Source organism: Stegostoma tigrinum, chromosome 30 (genome assembly GCF_030684315.1).
Source record: "Stegostoma tigrinum isolate sSteTig4 chromosome 30, sSteTig4.hap1, whole genome shotgun sequence".
In the NCBI taxonomy this organism is placed as follows: Eukaryota; Metazoa; Chordata; class Chondrichthyes; order Orectolobiformes; family Stegostomatidae; genus Stegostoma; species Stegostoma tigrinum.
Window position 1 is genome coordinate 11,234,787 of NC_081383.1, and position 25,566 is coordinate 11,260,352.

General features: G+C 42.5%; 1 protein-coding gene across 5 annotated transcripts in view; it reads left to right on the plus strand.

Annotated features, from left to right (window-relative positions):
* Positions 1 to 25,566, plus strand: part of apc2 (APC regulator of WNT signaling pathway 2) — a 206,655-nt gene that overhangs the window by 130,334 nt on the left and 50,755 nt on the right. For 2 of the 5 annotated variants that reach the window (XM_048560211.2, XM_048560212.2), the window contains exon 1: positions 9,048 to 9,510. The exons of the other annotated variants lie outside the window; for them this stretch is intronic. In XM_048560211.2, the coding sequence (XP_048416168.2) occupies positions 9,472 to 9,510 (39 nt within the window). In that variant the 5' untranslated portion in view covers positions 9,048 to 9,471. Of the gene's footprint in view, positions 1 to 9,047; positions 9,511 to 25,566 lie in introns of those variants that run through there. 5 annotated transcript variants of the gene reach the window in all.

Sequence of the window (25,566 nt, forward strand, 5' to 3'; positions counted from 1 at the left end):
CAAATGGTGAGAAAGATAATAAATATGCAATATCAAGTATGCAGCCTACAAGTACACATACACACTCACACAGACACACATGCATGCACATGGACATGCCCACACACAAATTGCACATTGACACACTTACACATACACACACACGTACACACTTACACACACACACACACACACACACACACACACATGCGCACTCCCCCATACAGACACAGGTTAGAGCCCCTTTGCTGTCCTTAAGAAATAATGAGTTAAACTGACACTGTAGATAACAAAGTGTGGAGCTGGATGAACACAGCAGGCCAAGCAGCGTCTCAGGAGCACAAAAGCTGACGTTTCGGGCCTAGACCCTTCATCGAGTGCTTCCAGCCCAGTTCTTCCCCTCCCCCTACTGCATCATAAAACCAGCCCAGCTCGTCCCCTCCCCCCACAGCATCCCAAAACCAGCCCAGCCTGTCTCTGCTTTCCTAACCCTTCATCAGAGAGGGTGATGGGGAGAGGGAACTGGAATAAATAGGGAGAGAGGGGGAGGCGGACTGAAGATGGAGAGAAAACAAGATAGGTAGAGAGGAGAGTATAGGTGAGGAGGTAGGGAGGGGATAGGTCAGTCCAGGGAAGATGGACAGGTCAAGGAGGCGAGATGAGGTGGTAGGTAGGAAATGGAGGTGCGGCTTGAGGTAGGAGGAAGCGATAGGTGAGAGGAGGAACAGGTTAGGGAAGCAGACAGGCTGGGCTGGTTGTGTGATGCAGTGGGGAGAGGGGAAGAACTCGGCTAGTTTTGGGATGCAGTGGGGGAAGGGGAGATTTTGAAGCTTGTGAAGTCCACATTGATACCATTGGGCTGCAGCGTTCCCAAGCGGAATATGAGTTGCTGTTCCTGTGACCTCCGGGTGGCATCATTGTGGCACTGCAGGAGGCCCATGATGGACATGGACCTTTTCACTCTTTTCATGGAGGGTTTGACTGGTTTCATTGTCATGGGGAAAATTGTTAATTTCACCTCAGGCTGACTCTTGTCTAGTTCATGAACAAAAACAGAAATGGGGAAGGGTCACTTGTCCTGAAGCATTAACTCTGATTTCTCTCTACAGATACTGCCCAGACCTGCTGGGCTTTTCCAGCAATTTCTGTTTTTTTTCCTCTGACTTGCAACATCCACAGCTCTTCCAGTTTTTATCTTTCCGTAGAATCCCCACAGTGTGGAAATGTGCCCTTTGGCCCAACATGTCCACACTGACATTCAGAACATCCCACCCAGGCTCATTCCCCAAAGACACATCCCTGAACACTTTGGGTAATTTAGCATGACCAATCCACCTAACACGCACATCTTTGTACTGTGGGTGGAAACTCGTAAAGATATGGGGAGAATGTGCAAACTCCACACAGACAGTTATCCAAGGGAGAATAGAACCCAGGCACCTGGTGCAGCAAAGCAGCAGTGCTAACCGCTAGGCCAGCGTGCTGCCCTGAACTGAGCCACTGTGCTGCCTCGTTCATGTCTAGTTCATGTTGGCTTCATGAAATGTGGTCAACGTGTGGATCATTCTATGTGAGTGTTTTTGACCCATTTTCGAATGATTTTTGTCCATGAAAAGTCCCAGGTAGTAAATGAGATGACAGAATTGAAACTTTTCTATCGCAATGACCAAGGGTGGAAAGATGGAAAGATTTAGGGAGGAAATTCTAGAGGATAGGGCCAAGGCAGCCAAAGGCATGACTGATAGTGGGTGAGATTAAGAAAATCGGAGATATACAAGCAGAATCTCATTCCATCCTTTTGGTTTGGCAGTGGTGTAGGAATAATAAATGTGAGAAGATTGTGAAAAAATGATGGGATAAAAATTAAACAGAAATTATTTCTGAGTCATGAAATTATGAATGAGAGTGATTTATTTGTGCTTTCAAAGAAGTGCTATCACAACTTGAGGAATCTTTAGAGCTGACAAGCTACTTGATACAGCTGTTAAAATCTAACTTCATCACTACATAAATAATATTTTCTGATTTTAGTGTTAATAATAAAGATTATTTTGACAAAAAGAACTGCACAAAGTACCAGGTAAAAGATAATCAGGAAAATTCAGTCTTTCAAAGAAATAATGTTACTGGCTTTAAATGTACATGCAGATATCATTTAATTCACTACGTCTGTGTTGAGTCAGAAGTCACACGACGCTAGTTTATGGTGTAACAGGTTTATTTGAAATCACAATCTTTTGGAGCGCTGCTCCTTCATCAGGTGAGCCTGATAAAGGGGCTGCACTCTGAAAGCTTGTGATTTCAAATAAACTTGTTGATGTCATGTGCCCCTGACTTTGTCCACCCCAGTCCAACACCAGCACCTCCATGTCATGGCTACATCTTTATTGTTAAGCTCATTTCAATCAGCCACTAAATCACTGCTGCCAGTTAGATATCTGCAGTTTTTAAAATGTTCTTTCATAGGATAAGTGTCGCTGGCTAGGTCAGCATTTATTATCCATCTGTAATTGCCCAGAGGGCAGTTAGGAGTCAACCATATTGCTGTGGGCCAGACCAGGTAAGGATGGCAGTTTCCTTCCCTAAAGGACATTAGTGAACCAGATGGGTTTTTATTCCTGATGACCAGCAATGGATTCATGATCATCGTTAGACTCATAATTCTAGATATTTTTATTGAATTCAAATTCCATCTTTGCTGGATTCAAACTTGGATCCCCGGGACATTACCTGGGCCTCTGGATTAACAGCCCAGCAATAATACCACGAGGCCATTGCCTCCCTTTATTGGTAAGAAGGAGAGATCTTAATTCTCATTTTTAACTGTATGTAGCAGAATCAATTCACATGCCATTGCTGCACTCTGCATAGCTATTTCAAGCTGGTTACAATAGGATTGTGGCTTTTCAATGGATTAATGCTCTAAGTGACGTGAGCTCAAATTCCATCATGATAGTTTGAACATTCAACTTTGTTTAATAAAGAGATAAAACCTAGAATAGAAACCCTCATAACACCAGTGTGACCACTGGATTATTGTCAAAACCGATGTGCTTCCTTCATGTCACTTAGTGAAGGAACATTGGCCTATGTGTGACTGCTGACATACAGCAATGTGATTGACTCTGGAACAACTGAGCCAACTGTTAAGTTACATTCAAGAGAGTGGTTCACCACTACTTTCTTTCAGGCAATTAGGGATGTGCAGCAAATGCTGACCTTATCAGTGAACCAGCTTCACAATGAATCATAAAAATAAATCAGACCCTTCCTGTTACACCTTAGCCTGAGTAGAATGCTCCTCTGGCGATGACTTTGAAGTTTGGGGAAGCTTTTGAAATTGGCATTTGCTTCCCATCCCTAATAGGAATTTGAAAACATAGAAATAGGTGTAGGCCATTCTGCCCCTTGAGCCCGTTCCACCTTTTCAATGAGATCATGGCTGATCTAGATTGTTTCTTTGGTAGTGACAAATTTAACATGATATGGAGCCAAAGCAGGAGAATGGATACGGACCAGCCAAAATCTCAAGTAATGGTGGAACAGGCTTGAAAGACCGAATAACATTCCTGAAGCTCAGAAATCTGTGAAGAGTTAATGATGACCTGTAACAGGTACTAAATGGCAAACTGTAAACACTGTTTGTTTCCCTTTAACTACAAAAATATCAGCTGCTACAACCTTTGGACTGATCGTTTCAAGCTTTTGTTTTTCAAATTGGTGCACTTTGTAATGTCACTACCCCTGAGCCAGAAGTCCTGGGTTTAAGTCCCACTGCACGACCTGTTGGCCAAGGAAGGTGCATTCATAATGTGGCCAAACAGATTGAGTGTGTACTTGCAAATTCTCCCAGCGCACGCCAGAGATGGAGAGTCATATGGTGTAGTGCTAATATCCATATCTCTGGAATAAAAAATCTGGGTTCAAGCCCCACCTGCCATGGAAATATGTCATAATATATCCAAACATGTCAATTTCAAAATAATTACAATGATGGTGGGCAGGAGGAATACAAGAGATTCCTGGTCAACCAGATGATGAAAGAAATCGATGTCTCATTGTCACAGTCCAGAATTCCAGTCTAGAACATGCATGTAAAAGTGTATGTCGCCATGACAACTTGGATGCTTGTGGGGGATTGGTTACCTCATTTGGCTGGATGGCTCATGGCAATTGGTCTGGTGCCAGCAGTTTGGGGTTCTGGTACAAATTCAGGACATCCCTCCTCATCCTAACCGTCAGGGAGATCTTAATGCCGTGGGTTGGATATGCCTCTGAGAAAAGTGCAGAAGAGCGTGTAGGTAGAGGACTTCAATCCAGACATGACCTAGTGGCAGCACAGTGGCTCAATGGTTAGCACTGCACCGTCACAGTGCTAGGGACCTAGGGACACAGGTTCGATTCCATTCTCTAGTGACTGTCTGGGTGGAGTTTGCACTTTCTCTCTGTGTTCGTGTTGCGGTGCTCTAATTTACTCTCACAGTCCAAAGATGTGCAGGTTAAGGTGGGTTAGTCACGCTATGGTGTGCAGGCTAGGTAGGTTAGCTATGAGAAATGCAGGGATAAAGTAGGGGTCTGAGTGTGGGTGGGATGCTGTTCAGAGGGTTGCTGCAGGCTGAATGGCCTCTTTCTGTTTTATAGGGATTCTATGATTCCAGTGCCACTAGTGACCATCCTGTGGCACTACCGTATCATCAAACAAAACACAAGGATACCAGTTCAGCCCATTACTGGCTCTTTATGAGGACTCAGCTAGTCTCACAGTCCCTGAGACAGTGAAGTTTGAGGTTCCCTATGAGCAACCAGTTTGTGTAAGCATGTGAAGGCCCCATTGTGGTTCCTTTCTTGTCACTCTTGCTGTGAGTCAGCGGATATGTGGGTCTCAGCCACACTAAGGAGTTAGCAGTCCCTAGATCCATTGTTCTGCCACAGCCTTTGTATAGCCAGAGTTAACGCAATCTGTTGTCTGTTCTGGAAACGGTTATTTACAACTCAGCAAATAAAAACCAAAAGAGCCGCAGATGCTGTAAATCAGAAACAAAAACAGAAGTTGCTGGAAAAGCTTCTGAGGAAGGGTCACCTCAGCACATTGCTTTTCAGTTTCAACAGAGAAGCAAACTAAATTGCTGAATGTCATCCCAAAATGCCAGAGAGAGCCTCAAATCTAAAATTGTTTGAACTATTACCTCATCTAGAATGAGTTGGTTTGATTGTGGTCCTCTATTCAAAGTAGGTTATTCTTTGGGTTTGAATCGAAGGATCTCACAAAATGAAATTTGCCATTGTCCCCTCTCTCATTGAGGAAAAGATCACATTTGTTGTGTTTAACCTGAACATCAGCACTCATCAGGCAAGGGGCAAGGTTGAGAGGGCAATGTTTTCATGGTGACCTCAGCTCGTACAGGAATTAAAACTGTGCTGTTAACATCACTCTTTATCACTAACCAACCTCTGATCAAATCTCACAATGTAGATCAGAGCCATTTGGCCCATTGTACCTGTGCCAGCTCTTTGAAGAATCTGCCTAATCACCACGTAACCCTGCAAAAACAGCATTTGTAGAATCCCTATAGTGTGGAAGCAGGCCATTTAGCCCATCAAATTCACACCAGCCCTCTGAAGAGCATCCTGCCCTGACCTCACCATTCCCATGCCTGCATTTTCCGTGGCTAATCCACCCAGGGTCTGCACATCCCTGGTCACTATGGGGTAATTTAGCATGGCCAGTCCACCTAACCTGCACACCTTTGGACTGTGGGACTAAATTGGAGCACCTAGAGGAAACCTGCACAATCATGGGGAGAATGTGCAAACTCCACACGAACAGTTGCCTGAAGCTGGGATTGAACCCAGGTCCCTTGCACTGTGAGGCAACAGTGCTAACCACTGAGCCACCCCTGTTCTTTAAATGCATAGCCAAATGTCATTGCAATTTTCACTTGAATCCGATTCTATTGCCTTTTCTGCATGTTCGGAACAACTAACTTTGAAATTATTTCTTGTTTCTGCTCTTGCACTTTGCCAATTGATCAATATTTACGACTTCTGGTTATACGCCCACTCACCAGTTTGTACCCACTTTATCCTTCAAAATCTCCCAGCTCTTTATACAGCTGTATTTGTTGATCACCCATGATTTGTCAGGTCCTTTGGAACAATTCACCAGCCTGCTTAAGTTTGGTAGATTGATGTCTATCCTGTGGGTCATAACGATTGCAGACTCCACTCTGATCTCTGCTATGTTGGATAACCTTAGCTGGAGTCAGTACGTGTGGCACTATGGTACAGCAATAACATTTATGCTTCTGATTCATCTGGTTTCAAGTTCAAATCCCAATTTAAACACTTGAGCACAAAACCTAATCTGATGTTCCAGTATGGAGCTGGAGAAACACAGGCAGCATCAGAGGAGCAGGAAGGTTGATGTTTCGGGTCGGGACCCTTCTTTGTCCTGTCCCGAAACGTCAACTTTCCTGCTCCTCTGATGCTGCCTGGCCTGCTGTGTTCCTCCATACTGTGTTGTCTCTGACTCCAACAACTGCAGTTCTTGCTATCTCTGATGTTCCAGTACCTTGCTAAAGCAGAGATGCTACTTTTCAGATCAGATATTTTCTTAACTAGAAGTAAAATTTCCTATGGTACTATTTTGAAGATGAAAAGGGCTATTTTATCTGGTATCTTGGTAAGAACACCAAAAATAGGTGCAAGAAGCCAGTAGGCCCATCAAGCCAGCTCCAACAATCAATGCAATCATAGCTAATCATGGGCTTCAACTCCAGGTTCCCACTTTGTCCCCATATCCCTTTCACTACTGAGACCCCAAAATCCCAATTTAAATGTATTCAATGATGAAGCATCCACAACTCTCGGAGGTAGAGAATTCTGAAGGTTCACAGCATTTTGAGCGATGTTGTCTCTCCTCATCCCAGTCCCAAATGATTGGACCCTTATTCTCAGACTGTGTACCCACATTTCAAATTCTCTGACAACCTCTCACTATCCACCCTATCAAGCCCCTTCAGAATATTGCATGCTTCAATGAGATCACATCTGGTTCTAAACTCAACTGTTTATCCCTTAACCAAAAACAGATTAAAATAGATTATCTGGTCATTACCACATAGCTGGTTTGTAGAAGCTAGTGGTTTGATAAATTGGCTGCCCCACTATTTCCACTGCAGCTGGCATCAAATTTCAAAACTACTTGTACTGTCCAAAACTCATGCATGGTGCTGTACAAATGTAAGTCTTTCCTTCTTGCAGGGAATTGTCAAACAAGATTTGCAGAGCAACTAGAGTTCCTATTTTATTGTTAATTCATTCATTGGATATGGGCATCACTGATGGGTCAGAGTTTATTGCCCATCCTAGAAACCCTTGAGGAGGTGGCAGTCAGCTTCCTTCTGGAACTGCCTTTTGTTGTAGGGTAAATCCACAATGCCCTCCAGGCCTTTGAATGTTAATATTGTTTGATTTGTTGCCTCTCTGTGGCAGAGCTGCACTTGGTGGAACAATGAGATTCGCTGAACTCTAATGTTGTCTATTGGGCCTGTGGGACCAGATCCTTCTGGCACCTTAAGGCCCCATTTGCACCTAAATTTCAGGATGGGGAGGGTGGGAGGAAGGGGAGTGGTGCAACACAGGTCTTCAGTTTGTGTCCCAAAGCTGTGATTCTAACATGCCAGCAGTCCTCCAGGAGAATAGGAGGTCAAGAACATAAGAACCAGGGACAAGAGTGGGCCACTCAGCCCTTCGAGCCTGCTTCACATTCATTAAGATTGTGGCTGATCTGATTTCATTCCTGCATGTTCTTGACAATCTTTTGTCCCTTCTGTAATTAAGATTCTTTTCTCTCTCTGCCTTAAAAAAAATTCAAGGACTTAGCATCCACTGCCTTTTGAGGAAAGGGACCCCATAACTCACAAAACTTTGAGAGAGAAGAATAAAGTTTCCTCATCTCTCAAATGGGGATCCACCCCCCCCCCCATTATTTTTAAACTAGAACTTGAGTTTATAGGGCCCCATCTCAACTAAGGGCCGAGCACACATTGAGGGAAATCCCAGCTCAGCTTCTTCCCTAAATTCCTGGGCCAATGTAGAAGGGGCAGAGACCCATCTGAAGTAGTCCATACCCTTTGTCCTGCAGATTGCGTTCAAAGAAATCCCTGGATTTGTCCCTGGATTAAAGGACGGGATCTTTCATGAGCCATTGGGATTTGGCCGGATAGATGTTAATGTACATTCCTAGCCCCATGTGGCCGAATGTTCCTATGTTCTGTTGACTACTTTGCCTATGGTTTGGGAGAAAATTAATCATTTAGGTCCTGGGAAGTCAGTGTAACTGGCTGTGATGCCTTTTGTGGTAGCAAAATCTGCTGCCACTCACTGACAAAACAAATATTTGAAGAGTGCCTACATTATTATTGCAATGGAGAGTAACCGCTCCCTCTGGACCATTGTCCCAAAACCAAAGGAGAAAGAGGGAGACACAGAGATTTAAATAATTCAAAATATTTATCGCTAGTGTTGGAATTTCTGTCTGCTTCTGATTCTCCTTCATTAGGAAGCCGCTAAACAAATTAGTAACAAAGAAATATTTCTCTCAGATTGTAATGAATAAAAATCCATCTTTCAAATTGCAAGGAAAGACAATGAAATGTCCAGTGACTGGAAATATTTAGTGCTGTTTCTAAATCTAACATTATGCTCTAACTACATTTTGCATTCCCTCCCCTCCTCACAAGGGAATAAATAGCACTGGTTCCCCTCAATGCAAGTTTCAGACACTGAATATTTCACAAAACAGAATTGCAGGCTGGTACCAAGTGTAATTCCATGATGGGAAATGCACACATACGTTTTAAAGAATTAAAGCGTCATGAGTATGAAAGGAACCGCTGCATTCACATTGCAGTCATGCCTAACAAATATTAAAATATTGAAGAATATACCTTTTAGGTCATTGCAATTTGCAGGCCTTTGCTTTTTGCCCTGTGTTGCCAGGGTGAAAAGAAGGATAGTTATGAAAAGATTAACTGCTTGCTTTGTGATTGGGTGTTGGAGATGACATCAGGGATGTAGCAGTCAGGCAGTGGATGGTTTCTCTCTTCCCCCCTCTCTCTCTCTCTTTCTCCCTCTCTCTTCTTCAGCTGTCATCTTAAGGGTTGTGCCAGAATTGTGTGGAAGCTGAGGGACTGTGCACTGGAGCGAGTGAAAAGGAATCAGTGAAGATTTGTACCCAGCCTCTCCTTTGTGTGTGTCTTTTTGGTTCCTCACTTCTTCCCTGTGAGGCTAGGGAGGGCACAGCTATTCTCATTCTTGACAAGACCCAGTGTGTTGTTTCTTCTTAATGTTGGAAGGTTAATGTGAGTGTCTGGATGGAATATGCTGTTGATCCAGTAGACGGATTTTTAAGGCGCAGTGGGAGTTGTTCGACCTGAAGCTCAGAGGAACGGGAACAGGGTCACATGGTGCTGAAAACTAGGACAGGGGATGTCGGAATCCATCCCGTGCTCCCATGAAAGGAGTCAGGTAGGAATTTTAAATTGCACAACCCCCTAGGGTGTACTAAACATGAAGCTTTAGTCGCATGCTAATGAGCAGTGCTTTACCAGCGCTGTTAGCTTTTCTGTTTGTCAGTGTCTGCTTTTCTGATTTTTACAATTTCCTTTGTTAAACATCAACAGATCCAGATCCCTTTCCTTGGAAGCCATACATGGTTCTATATTCCTGGCCAATCTCCCTCCTAAATGCCACTGCTGTCAACAATTGTTATTATCAGTAACCTTTGCTTTGAAACTCCCTACAATATTAGTATAACCCTGAGGAAACCTTGTCTTGCATAATGTTATTTTTCATTAAGATCTAGTCAAATGCAAAGGGCTCAGGACATGATGGATGAAGACGAGCGTGTGTCCTCGTTGTTAATGTTGAAAGGATTTTGCAGTCGTGACATTTTTTTTCCTCTTCCCACCTCTCTTCCATTCTTCTCTCCTCTTTCCAACAATAAAATTGCCAAGATGCCAGACAGCAGAGACACACAGACTTGGCCTGCATGTGGGCTCAGTCAGTGTGCCAGATCAATTTCCATTTGTTCCCATTCAACTGAATTCATGATGCAGACCATAGCTGTGCTGCATAATTCAGACAGTTTTCACATTCTGTTCTTGTTTTGCTTTCCGGCTTTTCATTCTTAATCTATTGTGTAAAACAGCCTGGCAACTACAGCATGCTTCTGGTATTTTATGTGATAGCACCATCTTAGAGGATGGACCAATGTATTTTTCTAATGTGGCTGTACATTTTCTCATATCTAATGAAAAACAAACAAGTCATAACTAGTACAATGCAAAAATTTGAGGCAGATCTGATCCAAATCCAGATTTTAAAAATTCTCTTTTGTTAAAAAAAAGTCCTTTTTGCCAACAGTTCATATTTTAATGCCTTTATTTCAACTGGTATTTTAAATGTCTTAGTTTTAAATGCCATTTCAAATGCCATTTCATAAGTTATAAAATCCTTCTTTAAAAAGAATTGTCCTTTGTTCTGTTTCCTTTCTTATAACTGAAGCTTCTTGATTTCTGTTACTCCTCCTCTATATTCCTAGAGCAGGGAGGCAGGTAAGCTACAGGCCTTTCTCCACAGTGCCTGTTATACCTGCTGACAAGGGTGTGCCCACCATCCTGCTATTAAATTGAAACACCTTCCAGGCAAGTAGCAACTTGCCAGAGCAGAGATCAGAGATTGGAAGGCCGCTATATGGAGAACTGGTTGCCTTAATTCCCCACTCAACCACTCTTCTCTCTTTGTCTATTCCAGTGGCAATTGGCATTAGATCCTTCGCACAAATCTTGTGAGATGAGGGAATGAGTATCTGTAGTGTATTTAATCATGGGCTTATCACTGATAAGCATTATCTCTTTCTCACCCAATCTCCTCTCCACTGATCAGCAGCAGAAACTTCAGGCTTAATGATTTTTCTCCCCTTTTTATGACCTCAGGAGTGTGGCGACAAATTGTTAGAGCCTTGGCTGTGATCAGGCTCCTCATCACAGACTGGAATGTGGACTTGGCACCTTTTCTGATTGCAATGACTCAGTACTGCACCAACACTGTTCTACCATTCCCCCTTCAGTGTGTGAATATACTACACCCACAGGACAAGGCAGAAGGGAAGAGATATGTTCTGGTTGGCCAGGAGGAGTTGCGTGAATATTTCATGGAACTAGGAGGCAACCCTCCTGGCCCATAACCTCGGCTTTCAAAGCACTTTACCTGATACAGACCACCTGTAGGTCAGCTTTGGCTCTGTTGACAGCACTCTTGCCCCTAGATTAGAAGATTTCAGATTTAAATCGACCTCCAAGACCTGAATGCAAACCTTAAAGCTGACAATTCAGTGTAGGGAAAGTTTCTTTGAGCAGCAGTAATGAACTGAGACCCAGTCTGCCTACTGGTTGAATGTAAAAGATTCCATGACACTTTTCCAAAGAGGTTCAGGGGAGTAATCCCTGTTGCCTTGTCCCACCTTTATCTTGTCAACATCGTAAAGAACAGATCGGATTTTTCATCACGATGCTGTATTTGGGAATTTGACTGCTGTATTTGGCTGCTGCATTTTCTACAATAAAACTGTGACTACGTTTCAAAAAATACTTCATTGGCCATAAAGCGCTTAGAGAACTCTGTCAGTCATGCTAGGCATTTTATAAATGCAAGTCCTCACTTTAAAAAAAAAGTTTACTGCTGGAGCAGGTGGGAGTTGAAGCCAGGCCTTTTCACCCTCAGATAGGGACAACACCACAAGAGATCTCTAAAATACAAGTCCTGTCTTCACTTCCTACCTCTATCTACCTGCAGAATTTTCCAGTGCCTGGGAAAACCACTCACACTGAGTTAAAACTAGGTCAACTGTTAAAATGAAGGCAAGCAGCCTCATTATATGTGTACAACATTATGTTTACATTGTGAAACCTGCTTCAAGTGAGTGCATTGATCCTCTGCCCCTTGTCCAGTCTCTGTTAAAATGGACAGCTTTGAGCAGGTCTTTATCCCTGTGCCGGATTATTTGCCTTCTCATCTTGAAACATGTCCTGGGGAGCGAAGATTCAACCCGCTTGTACCTCAAACCATTTTAATATGATCCCAGGTAGACACAGACTCCACACAGTAAATGAAGTTTACATTCCTTCAGTCCTCACAAGGGGATTTGTGTGTGAAGCTTGTCAGACAGGCTCCACACTCATGGAATGGTTAGTCACTGGTTTTCTCAATAGCCACAGGCATCACTGGTTGACCAATTTAAATCAGCATTTTCATTTTTCCACAATTGCATGGCACTTTCAAGGCTGATTAGAGAAATGCACTTAATGTAACCCCCATTCATTAGGAGTTTATCAAACGCCTCAGATGAGCTGACATAAAATGGACAAACTTGCATGCTTGGCTGGCCAACTCTGTGGTTGTGAAGCAGGTTCGCAGCAAACCCTAACACTGCGCAAGTCACTAATTAGATTATTAGATTCCCTACAGTGTGGAAACAGGCCCTTTGGCCCAACAAGTCCACACTGTCCCTTGAAGCATCCCACCCAGGCCCATCCCCCTATAACCCACACACCCCTGAACACTATGGGCAATTTAGCATGGCCAATCCACCTAGCCTGCACATCTTTGGACTGTGGGAGGAAACCAGAGCACCCAGAGGAAACCCACGCAGACACGAGGAGAATGTGCAAACTCCACAGAAATCTCTTATTAGCCATTGGGAGAAGGAACCGTGCCTGATTTTCCACACAGTGGCTCATTGTGTCCAGTTGTGGTGGTCCTGGCACAAGCTGGCTGAAGATAGCCAGTCTTGCAGATACCGGGAGGTGTCCAGGGTCCTCCTGATCTCTGTGGCTCACCACTCCTCTATGTGGTGCTTTTTGCTAATCAGGCCATTGAAAAACCATGGGAAGCAGCCCCACATTCAAAGAATAATTGGATATAGTGTAGAAGGAGTCATGCAGCCCATCATGCCTGACCTTTCTCTTCAAACGAGCATCAATACCTCGTGCCAATATCCTGCTTTGCCCCCATGCCCTTGCATAGTACTTTTGTTCAAATAATCAACCAATGCCCCCATAAATGCCTCACTTGCACCTGCTTCTACCATGTTTCCAGGCAGTGCAAACCATACCCTGACTACTCGCTGAATGGCAACTTGTTTTTCTCACATCACTCTTGCTTCTTTTGCACATTTCTTTAAACTTAGACCTTCTTATTTTTGTTCCCTTTACAAGTGAGATCAGCTTCTCCCTGTCTACTCTACCCAGACCCCTCATGATTTTGAAAATCTCTATCAAATCTCCTGTCAGCCTTCTTCTTTCCAAGGAGAACAGCCCTCTCTTCTTCAATCTATCTTCGTAGCTGAAAATTTTCAATCCTAAATAATCCTTGTAATTTGCTTCTGCACTCTCCCCAATATGTTCACATTGTTTCTATATTCTTTATCATTTCCTAAATTTTTCTAAGGAGGAATCTTTGGCTAAGTCATGTTGCATTAAAATTCCAAAGCCTAAAATCAAAATCATAGAAATGTAAAATAGTGGAATGGTTATAGCACAAAAGTGAGTTGCTTAGCTCATTGTTTCTATGCCAGCCTTTTGTCAGAGCTATAAAGCTAATCCTACTTGTTCACCTTCGTCATCCTGAAAATTGTTCATCTTCAGATAATTGTCCAAGGCCCTTTTGAAAGTCATACTTGGATCTGCCCCCATCACTCTGTTGGCCAGTGCATTCTGGATCCTAATCACCCACTGTATTAAGAAGTATTCCTCATGTCACCTGTTGTTAATCTTTTACCAATGACTTTAAAACAGTGACCTCTCTTCTTGACCCTCCTGTCACGGATACCTGTATCTACTCTGTCCAAATCCTCACGCATTTGAGCATTTCTATTCAATCTGTCCTCAACTTTACCTTCCCTGTAGAGAACAACCTCAGCTTCACCAATCCATTTAAGAAACCGAGTTGTCAGTTGTCTTGGGTGGTTCACTAAATATTCTGTCAATCCTCCCCCATTATCTTGAAATAGGTTTAAATTTAAATTCAAGTATCCCTCTGTTATACGATAGGATTGTAGAGAAACTGTCTCCAGGTTTCAAGCAAAATGCTTCCCTGGGTCATGTAACAGCAGATCAATCAACACACAGTAGGGCTAGGATTCACATTCCCAGATGAGTAGTTCAGACAAGAGGAGATTCATTTCCCACTGTAGTGGTTAAAATGACCATGGAGCTGTTGGATTGCCCTTCAAAATCCATAGTTTTCAATAATGTCCTTTATTGGAGGAAGCCTGCCATCTTTGTTCAGCTCTATCCATGGCCCTGAAGTGGCGTACAAAGTGGCCTTGTCAGCACTGCCCACATTCAAAGAATGATTTAAAAAATGAGGAAAGAAAATGCATTTTCAACAATAGCAGGAAACAATATATAAGTAATTGTTAAATAAGTCACTCGGCTTACTGTGCATCACCCCACCACCCGGGATCAACTGATTGGAAACATAAAGTACAATTTTTGAGGGACACATTTGGAATTGAGCTAACATTGGATTTATTCAAAAACATCTCAAGAGATTGACTCTGGTCTCAAATACTGTGTTACCTCTTTGTATTGGGAAGTGAAAGTATAAATTTGTGGGGCTTCAGGTGGTATCATTTTAAGAGGCCCAGTAAAGAAACACAATGTTTAACATGTAACAAGGTATATTTTCTAGAAGGCAAATATTTGTTTATTGTGGAGATTAATGTAACTGGAATAAAACTTTCTGAACAAATGCAGAAATTGAAAATAAAGAACTTTCCGCTTGTGAGCTCCATACACAAGTGTACTTTGATGACTTTATGGAAGATTCTATCCATCAATGATTCATTCATTGCTAGAAGCTCCAGAATCAGGTTGACAATGATACAAGATACTACAAAGAACTACGGATGCTGGAAATCTAAAACAAAAGCAAAAATTGCCAGAGAAACTCAGCAGGTCTGATGGTATCTTGGGCGAGAGGAGCAGAGTTAATGCTTTGAGTTCGGTGACCCTTCTTCAATTGACAATGCCAGATTCATTGATAAGTGGTCATAGACACTTTAATACTTGAAAACTGCAGTTGAATGCGAGCACAGTTACTCACTGTTAGTGGAGGTGTGAACTTCACAGCGTTAACAAAGGCCCCCGTTTGTGGGTTTTATAAATTGCCAATGAATTCAATGGCCCCTGTTGGAGAGCCATCACGGAATGACATGTGGGACTTTCTCTAACCTGGCACTGCAGTGTAAAATAGAAACCTCAGATTGATGCTGACTGTATTCTGAGCCACAGACCAAACACATAGTCCGTGGGTCCAGATGAGGTAGCTTCCCAGACTCTGCGTGACCCAGAGAGTGGTTAAACTGCTACCACATAGAGTGGATGAAGTGGGGAGGCCTAGTGGAATTGTCGCTGGACTGTTAATCCGGAGATCACAAGGTATTGCTCTAAGGACAGGGTTTGAATCCTGCCAATGGCAAATCCTGGAATTTGAATTTTTTAAAAAAATATGCAATTAAGGATCTAATGATGAAGTTGAAACCGTTGTCAATTGTTTTAAAAAATCCATCTGGTTCATTAGTGTACTTTAGGGATGAAAACTGCCATCCTCACATGGTCTAGCCTACATATGACTTCAGACCCTTGGCAATGAGGTTACCTGCCCTCTGGAATGGGCAATAAATGCTGACCTAGCCAGTAATGCGATCACGTAAATGAATTTTTAAAAAAAGTGAATTGTGTTCGGGAAACTAAAAGGAACTTCAGAAATCTAGGGCAAAAATCAAAAATTTGGCAGAGAGCCAACAGACACACAACAAACAAGTGTTAAGGGTGGGGAATGCCCTGCCTGCCAGTGTAGTTAACTCAGCCACATTAGGGGCATTTAAACAGTTCTTGGATAAGCATATGGATAATGATGGGATAGTGTAGGGGGAGGGGCTTAGATTAGTTCACAGTTCAGCGCAACATCAAGGGCCGAAGGGCCTGTTCTGCACTGTATTGTTCTATGTTCTATGTTCTAAACCCACCCCAGAGCCATAAGTTGGCTAAATCCATGCAGAGTAGGACAGCACTCATAGAGTCATACAGCATGGAAACAGTCCCTTGGGTCCAACCAGTCTGCGCCGAACATCATGCCAAACTAAACTAGTCTGACCTGCCTGCTCCATATGCCTCCAAACCTTTCCTATTCAAACTTCTTCTAAACGTTGTAATTGTACCTACATCCACCACTTCATCAGGAAGTTCATTTCACATGTGAGCCATCTTCTGTCTAAATAATTTCCCTCATGCTGTTTTTTAAATCTCTCTCCTCTCATCTTAAAAATGTGACCCCTACTCCTGAAATCCCCCATCTTAGGGAAAAGACAACTACTACCAGCTCTATCTATTCCTCTCGATATTTTGTAAACTTCTACCATGCCACCTCTCAACCTCCTACGCTCTAGCGACAAACGTTCCAGCCTATCCAGCCTTTCTTACTAACTCAAACTTTCCACGCCCGGCAACATCCTGTTAAATCTCTTCTGAACCCTCTCCAGCTTGATAGTATCCTTCCTGTAACTGGGTGACCAGAACTGGACACAGTATCACAGAAGAGGCCCCACCAATGTCCTGTACCCTCAGCGGCAGGGAGCTTCACCCTAAGCTGCTGTTTGCTCACATTGGCCACAATCTTCAACAGCCCTGGCAGTGCAAAAACTCAATAGTGGGCACTGATGGGATTGCAGGCAGGCCCAAAGAGAAGGCCTGACTGAACCGTTGGCCTAGTTATATCAGGGGTGGTACGCAGGAAGAGTTTTGCCAGTTATGGGCTGAGGCCAGCGGAGGCAGAGAGAATGGGTTTTAAAGTACATATAAGGCAGGAGTGGTACTGTTGCCTGGGAAGGGTGGGCTGTCCCTAGTTGGCAATGGCAACCTCCACAGATAGCACCCCTTTGTCCATATCAATCATGTCATTACTGATGCTAAGGCATGGCCAGATTAAAATTGGGGTTAATTGAACTTTTGCCAGGTTCAGTTGACCCTTTACCATTTAGTTATACTGGGTGGGAGGGCTGCCTAGTATTCTTATTATGGGGATGAGCTCAGGAGGCCTAGTTGGACACTTACCCTAATTAGCATACAACCCCTGCTGAAAACACTCCAGGTGGGGGCATGTAATGCAGGCCCCTTCTCCTGTTTGTTGAACTTTTTTAAAATAAAAGTGTAAACATGCTGTGGTCCTCGTTGGGATTTTATTGAATCAGTAACTGAACATGGGTGAAAGAGAATTTACAGTGTTTACTGTTGCGCTCTCCTTCCCATTTGCTGTTCACACTGATATTGGTTACTTTCACAAAGTTACTTACCTTCAAAGGGCGTAGCTGTTAAGGACTTGCCTCTAGAAGGTTTGGGCATAGGCCCGCTGGTTTTGTAGGGCATTGGGCAGTGTGGCACAGATGGCGGACTGGGCATAGGACATGGTCTATGGCTGCCTGACTGCAGCTAGATAAATATATGAGGAAGAAAAAAATAAAGCACCTTCTAATAGCGTTAGCTGAAGTAAGCTAATAAGAAGCTTATGTTGACTGTAATGGACTTTTTAGCTGATTGGCCTTTTTCTGCATTGTAAGTTCTGCATAATATAGCAATCAATATTATTTCCTTCACCCAGAAACTACTCTGTGATCTGATCTGCATGAACCTTGTTAATATGGATTCTATGTCTGTATTCCTATGATTCAATGATTTGGCATTGGTATGCCCTTAATTAGAGCTAGCCTTATGACGTTACAGAGACAGCACAGAAACAGACCTTGGAGGCACCACACCCAGATTGGCACCACATCCATAAGGATCAATTCGCTCCTCCATTGACACACAGGAGCAGCAATGTGTACTATCTACAGATGTACTGTAGAAAATACACAAGGTTCCTTCAAACTCCATAACCATTCCGTCTAGGTGGTCAAGGGAATGAATGCGCACATCACGATCTGCAAATTCCCCTCCGAGCCACTCACCATCCTGACTTGGAAAAATATCGCTGGTCCTTCACTGTGGCTAGATCAAAATCCTGGAATTCCCACCCTAAGGGTATTGTAGGTCAACCTACAGCAGATAGACAACAGTGATTCAAGGAGGCAGCTGACCACCACCTTCTCAAGGGCAACCAGAGACAGGCAATAAATGCTGGCCAGCCAGCGATGTCAACATCCCATGAATAAACAAAGAAAAACAACCCAAGTGGTCCATACTGACCTTTATGCTCTGTAAACATCCATTAATCCCATTACCTCCGAAAAAGATCATAACAGGTAGACCCAACACGACCAGAATCACTAACCACCCTAACACACATCATGGACATTTTGGAGATGACCACAAGATTACTCAGACCCCCAGGTATCAGAGTAGCCCACAAACTGACAACTACCCTCTGACAGCTACTGTCAAATGTGAAAGATCCCATACCCATAAAAAACAAAACTGGGCTAATATACAAAATTTCATGCAAGGACTGTGAGAAACATTACATAGGCCAGACTGGAAGAAAATTGACTGTACAGATACACGAACACCAACTAGCCACCAAGCGACATGACCAATTCTTACTTGTCTCATTACACATAGACAGTGAGGGACACAATTCGACTGGGACAACACATCGATAATCGCACAAGCCACGACCCGAGCTACAAATCTTCTCGAGTCCTTTAACCCCACCTCATCTGATGTTTTTAACATATCTTTCAGTTATGTTCTTCTATCAGGTTTTGTCTAGCTTCCTCTTACCAGCATCTGTGCTAGTGAGTTAACAAGAAACAGATAATTTTGGGAAGATTTGTAGCTCAGGTTGAGGTTCTGGATGTGAGTTTGCTCGCTGAGCTGGAAGGTTGGTTTTCAGATGTTTCGTCACCATTCTAGTTAACATCATCATCAAATCAAAACACATTGATTTGGAGCCAATCTACCATCTCCTGAGAAAAAGAACAGGAAATGACATCACCAACGCAGGAAATGACATCACCAACCCAAGGAAACCTAACCAGAGAAATAGAAAGCGGGACGTAACACCAGCGCTTCGTTGGAGGCTCACTGATGATGTCACCTAGAATGGTGACGAAACGTCTGAAAACTAACCTTCCAGCTCAGTGAGCATACTCACATCCAGAAACAGATAATAGATATAAATGGACAATGTTATGTTTGGTAAGATGTATAAATGGTCTACCATAGGGGTTGTTGCTGGGACCTCAAATTTTTGTTCAATGACTTGAATGAAGGGATTGAAGGTATAATTGCTAAATTTGCTGAAGATACAAGCAATAGCTGGGAAAGTATGTAGTGAAAAGCACATTAGGGGACCATAAGAGAATTTTGATAGTTAAGTGAATGTGCAAAGATCTGGCAAGTGGGGGAAATGTGGGAAAATGTGAAATTGTACATTTTGGATTGGAGAATGAAATAAGAAACATATAGCTAAATGTGAGAGACTGAGGAACTCTGAAAGCAGAAGGATTGGGACTCCTAGTGCATGGATCATAAAAGGTTAGTATGCATGAGCACAAGTAATTAGGAAAGTGAATACTATCATTTGTGAAGGTAATTAAATACAACAAGGATGTTATATTTCAGTTATGCAGGGTATTGTCAAGACCACATCTCGAGTGCCGTATACACTACTGGTTGTTTTATTTAAGGGAAGATGTAAACTTATTGCAAGCATTTCAGACAAGCTTTACTAGACTATCACCTGGAATGGCCAGCTAGTTTATGAGGGGAAGTTAGATAGGCTAGGCTTGTTTCCACTGGATATTAGAAGAGTAAGAGGTGACATGGTTGAAACATGTAATATCTTGAAGGATCTTGGCAGGGTACCTATGGAGAGGATATGAAAGCCAAGGGCTACATGTCGCTGTTTAAAAATATGTTAGCCCATTTAAGACAGAAATGTGAAGAAAAATGTTCTCACTGAGAATCATGCGTTTTTGGAACTCTCATCGTCCAGGGGTAGTGGAAGCAGAGCCCTTGACTATTATTAAGGCAGAGATAGATAAGACAGAAGGTGAATGATTATTGGGGGTGGGCAGGAGTGTGCAAGCATCAGATCATCTAGGATTTAGTTGAATAGGAGACAGGCTCAAGGGACCAAATCTCTTACATCAGCCCCTACTCCCAGTTGTAGTGAGCTCCACATTCTAGCCACTGTCTGGATAAAGATGTTTCTCCTGAATTCCATATTGGAATTATTATTGACTATACATACAGCACTTAGCTCTAACATCACCTATCAGTGGAACTACCTTCTCTATTTTTACACTATTATACTCTCTCAATCTTGAAGCGCTGCATCAGATTGCCCCTCGTGTCCACTTCTATTGAGAAAAAACAGTCAGGCTGATCAATCTTTCTCAGGAACAAAAACAGAAGTCGTTGGAAAAGCTCAGCAGGTCTGGCAGCATCTGTGAAGAGAAAATCAGAATTAACGTTTTGGGTCCGGTGACCCTTCCTCAGAACAGATCAATCCTTCTGATAGAGATAACTTCCTGGTTATGATATAATTTCAGCTCATAATTGTTTTCACCTTCATCAGTGCCTCTATATCATTTTTTATAATATGAAGACAAGACTCTTCACAGTGTTCTAAATGTAGTCTAACTAATGTTCTGTACAAATTTAAGATAGCCAGGAATGAATCCCAATTTTTCATTTTTAAAAAAATGGCCTTATTAAACCATGTTGCTACTTTTAATGGTCTGAGCATCTTTGTCCTCAGCTTCCCATGTTCATACACCTATTTAGACACCTAATTTATGAATTGGAATGCTTATAAACATATGAATTAGGAACAGGAGTAAGCCATTTGGCCCCTCAAGACTGCCCTACCATCTGAGACCATAGCTGATTTGGTTGTGGACTCAACACCACTTTCCTGCCTATGTCCGATATCTTTTGGCTCCCATAAGAGCCTGAAAAATATTCAATGGAGCTTCCTCCACTGGTTTGGGGGAGAGACAAATGAACTATGTCCCCTAGTCTTAGTTCCTCTAATAAGAAAAAACATTCTCTCAGAATCCAACCTGTCAGGTCTTCTCAAAATCATATCTTCAACGATGTCACCTCTCATTTTAAACTCAAATGGATACGGGCCCAAACTGTCTAACCATTCCCTACAGTATAAGACCTTCATTCTCTGAAACTGCTTCCAAATCAATTATATCTTTACTTAAGTATTCAGTGGTTAGAACTGACGCAATATATCAGATGTACTTCCAAGGACTACCTTCCCATTAAATGCACTTATCCCATCAGACACCAAAAATGTTTGGATCTTGTTAAATTTTATATCCCACACAAGAAATAGTGTAGTTCCTCATCACTGATAACCTTTCAAAAAGGCTTATGAAATGTTTCACTAACACAACCTGGCAGTTCATAAATTATTAATATTAGAGCTATTTTCTACATATGCTGCCTGACAGTCACTTCACTGATGATCACAGAAAGACTCGTATTAACATGGTAACAGCATTAACCAACTCCAAACCACTACCCAGCCCCAGGTCAATAAACATTGAACTGTTCCCAAAGGCCTAAACATGGATTTTACTAGTTTGAAAATCTCCCCACCCCAAATTTCATCCCATGTCCAATCCTTCCTCTTATCCCCAGCTCCTTGACCTGAAACAACCTGTTCATCTTCTCTCCCACCTATCCAATCCTCCCACCTCACTGACCAATTCCCACCACTGCCTGCCTGCACTCACCTATCACCATCCCACCTATCTTCCTTAGCCCCTCTCATCCCCGCCTCCTTGACGTGTCCATCTTCTCTCCCACCTATCCGCTCCTCCCACCTCCCTGAATAATCCCCGCCAATCCCTACTTGCATTCACTTATCACCATCCCAACTATCTTCTCCAACCCTACCCTTCCTGTCTCTATATATTCCCAAGCTCCCTTCCCCCCTCCCTCATTTCTGAAGAAGGATCCCAACCTGAAACATTAACTTTCTTGCTCCTCTGATGCTGCCTGGCCCTGCTGTGTTCCTCCAGCTCTACACTGTTATCTCTGACTCCAGTATCTGCAGTTTTTGCTATCTCTGAGTGAATTCAGCTTAGCTTTGATGAACATCTAATCAAATGTTTCCTGCAATGCCTTTTTAGAAGACGGTGTGTTTGATTTTTGGTGTCATGATGGTGCATCCTTGTTGATGATATCAAAGGAGCTCTCTGCATTGAAAAGGCCATATAAATTTTATTTTGTTCAGTGGAAAATAAAGTCTAGAATTAAACAGAGCTGTAGTACATACCTGATTATATTGTCTCACTGTTTTGGATATTTTATTGAATTCACATTCCACCATCTGCCATGGTGGGATTTTAATCCTGGCCCCCAAAATATTATCCAGGTCGCTGGATTAACAGTCCAGCAGTAATACCACTGGCCATTGCCTTCAGCAGTTCAAGAACATTGCTCGTAACCAATTTCCTAAGGACAGTTAGGGACGGGCGATGAATTTTGGCTTTGACAGGAATGCCCATATCTCATGAATTCAAGGAATGAGATATAGAAAACACCAAGTTGCAAGGCCCCTACATTTCGACATGCACATGTCCTCTTACAATGTAAAACAATTACAATCCATTTGAAATGGATTTGTTTGAGATAATATAACTTTTAAATATACAATGAAACAGAGAAGAAATGTAATAATTAAATTTTGTAAGAGTTTGTACCAAGATCTCCAGAGACATCTAGCGATGTTGCAAAGCAAGACACTTCATTTATCCAACTGCTTTTTAAAAGGGACATTGCTTGCTGCTGCAATGGCACCCTGCTCTAAACATTCCATATGCCATCAACCCACTGAGCAAAGAAACTCTTTGTTACAATTTCAAATTGCTTACTTTCCATCATCATCTTCGCAACCAATATCTTTAATATGCCCATCGATACTAGAAACATATAACTGAATGTCATAAGAAATGAAAGGAAAAAGCGTACTGCTGAGTTCCATACAGTGGGCTCTGCTTATTTTCATTTCCATTCGAATCACAAAGATAGCACCTTCAAGTCCTAGTTTACAGCACTTCTATCACCCAAAGTTTAGTAAAACAATAGAGGCTCGAGTTTTCATTAATTGAATACGAGTCTGGAATTGCTGATTATAGAGCATTCTGATAGATTACATAGAATCATAGAGCTGTACAGCATGGAAACAGAACTTTCAGCCCATGCTGACCAGATATTCTAAATTAATCTTTTCCCATTTGCCGACATTTGGCCCATATCCCTCTAAACCCCTCCTATTTGTGTACTCATCCAGATGCCCACCACTTCCTCTGGCAGCTCACTCCATACACACACCACCTTCTGTGTGAAAAAGATCCCTTTGAAAACCTTCCCCTCTCACCTTAAAACTATGCCCTCAAATTTTGGACTCACCCTCCTTGGGGAAAAGACCTTGGCTATTCGCCCTATCCATGCCCCTCATGATTTTATAAACTGCTATAAGATCATCCCTCAGCCTCTGAAGCTCCAGGAAAAACAGCCCCAGCCTATTCAACCTCTCCCTATAGCTCAAAACCTCCAACTCTGGCAACATCCTTGCAAATCTTTTCTGAACCCTTTCAAATTTCGCGACATCCTTCCTATAGCAGGGAGACCAGAACTGAGTGCAGTATTCCAAAAGTGGCCGAACCAACATCCTGTACAGGCGCAACATGACCTCCCAACTCCTATACTCAATGCACTGACCAATAAAGGCAAGCATACTAAACACCTTCTTCACTATCCTGTCTACCTGGGACTCCACTTTCAAGGAACTATGAACCTGCACTCCAAGGTCTCTTTGATCAGCAATACTCCCCAGGACCTTACCATTAAGTGTATAAGTCTTGCCTTGATTTGCCTTTCCAAAATGGAGTAACTCAGATTTATCAAAATTAAACTCCAAGTAAAGATATTAATATTACAATAATAGGCCTCTATCATATAGCAGCAAATCTACTGAGGCTAAGGCTAAAAGAATTGTAATATCGGTAGAGTTGGGAAGGACTCAGGTACATAATCAGTAGACAAAGCAATTCAGGGGTGTGTCAGGGTTGCACATCATACTTGCAGATAAAGTGACAATAGGGAACCTTTAGAGGTTATACTCGTGCTATCATTAGGTTTAAATTAGCAATAGAAAAGGGCAATCCAGGTAAAAAAACAAACATAATTTGGGAAGGCCCACTTAAATGGAGTTGAGACAAGGTAAATTGGAATCAAAGATTGGAAGGCAAAACTGTACCAGGACAATGAAATTCCTTCAAAGAGGAGATAATTCAGACACTGCCGAGCTACGTTGCCTTGAGGGGAATAGGTAAGACAAACAAAACAGGATCTGCCTGATTGGCAAAGTTGGTAGAGGAAGAGATAGAACAAATACAAGCTGCAAAAATATCAGGTGAGTAGCATAATTGAGGATCAGACTGACTATAGAGTGTTCGGAGGGAAAATGAAAAGAAGCAAGGAAAGCAAAGAAAGAATAGCAAAGAGAAGGTACTGGAAACTAACATAGAAAGGAATCGAAAGGGTGTTAAAAGGGAACAAATAGGGATGAGAAAGGGCATTATTGCATGAAGGCCCCACTAAATAAGAACTTTGCAACTGTCCTTTGTAAGAAAGAAGATGCTGTCCAAATCACATTGAAAGAGGAAATAGTTGAAATGTCAAATGGGCTAAAAATTAATAAAGAGGTCATTTAGATGGGTTGACTTATACTTAAAGTTGACAAGCCATCAGGAGTGGATAAGATGCATTCAATGATATTATGAGAAACAAGGTGGAAATTACAGAAGCACTGACCAGAATACATTCAACTCTCCTTTGATAGAAGGGCAGTGTTACATTTACACCACACCAATGCCAGGCAATGACCATCTCCATTGAGAGATAATCTAACCATTACCCTTTGACATTCAACAGTGCTACCATCCCTGAACTCCCCACTTTCAACACCCTGGGTGTTATGATTGATAAGAAACCAAACTGGACTGATCATTTATATTCAGTAGCTGCAAGAGCAGGAGAAAGGTGAGAAACTCTCAATGAGTAACTTATCTCCTGACTCTCTAAAGTCTATCCAGGGCACAAGTCAGGAGTGTGAGGGAATACTCCCCACTTGCCTGGAGAGCGCAGTTCCAACAATGCTCAAGAAGCGGAATACCATCCAGGATAAAGCAGCCTTCTTGATTGGCACCATATCCACAAACATCACTCCCTCCAGCACCAGTGCTCATTATCCACAAGATGCGGTGCAAAAATTCACTAAAGCACCTTAGATGTCTTCTTCCAGCTGGAAGGAAAAGGGCAGCAGATACATGGGAACACCATCACTTGCAAGTTCCCCTCCACTGTTCCTGACTTGAAAATACATTGCCATTCCTTCACTGTCGCTGGGTCAAAATCCTGGAATTCCCTCCCTAAAGGCATTGTGGGTCAACCCGCACATGGACTTCAGTGTTTCAATAGGGTAGCTCAACAT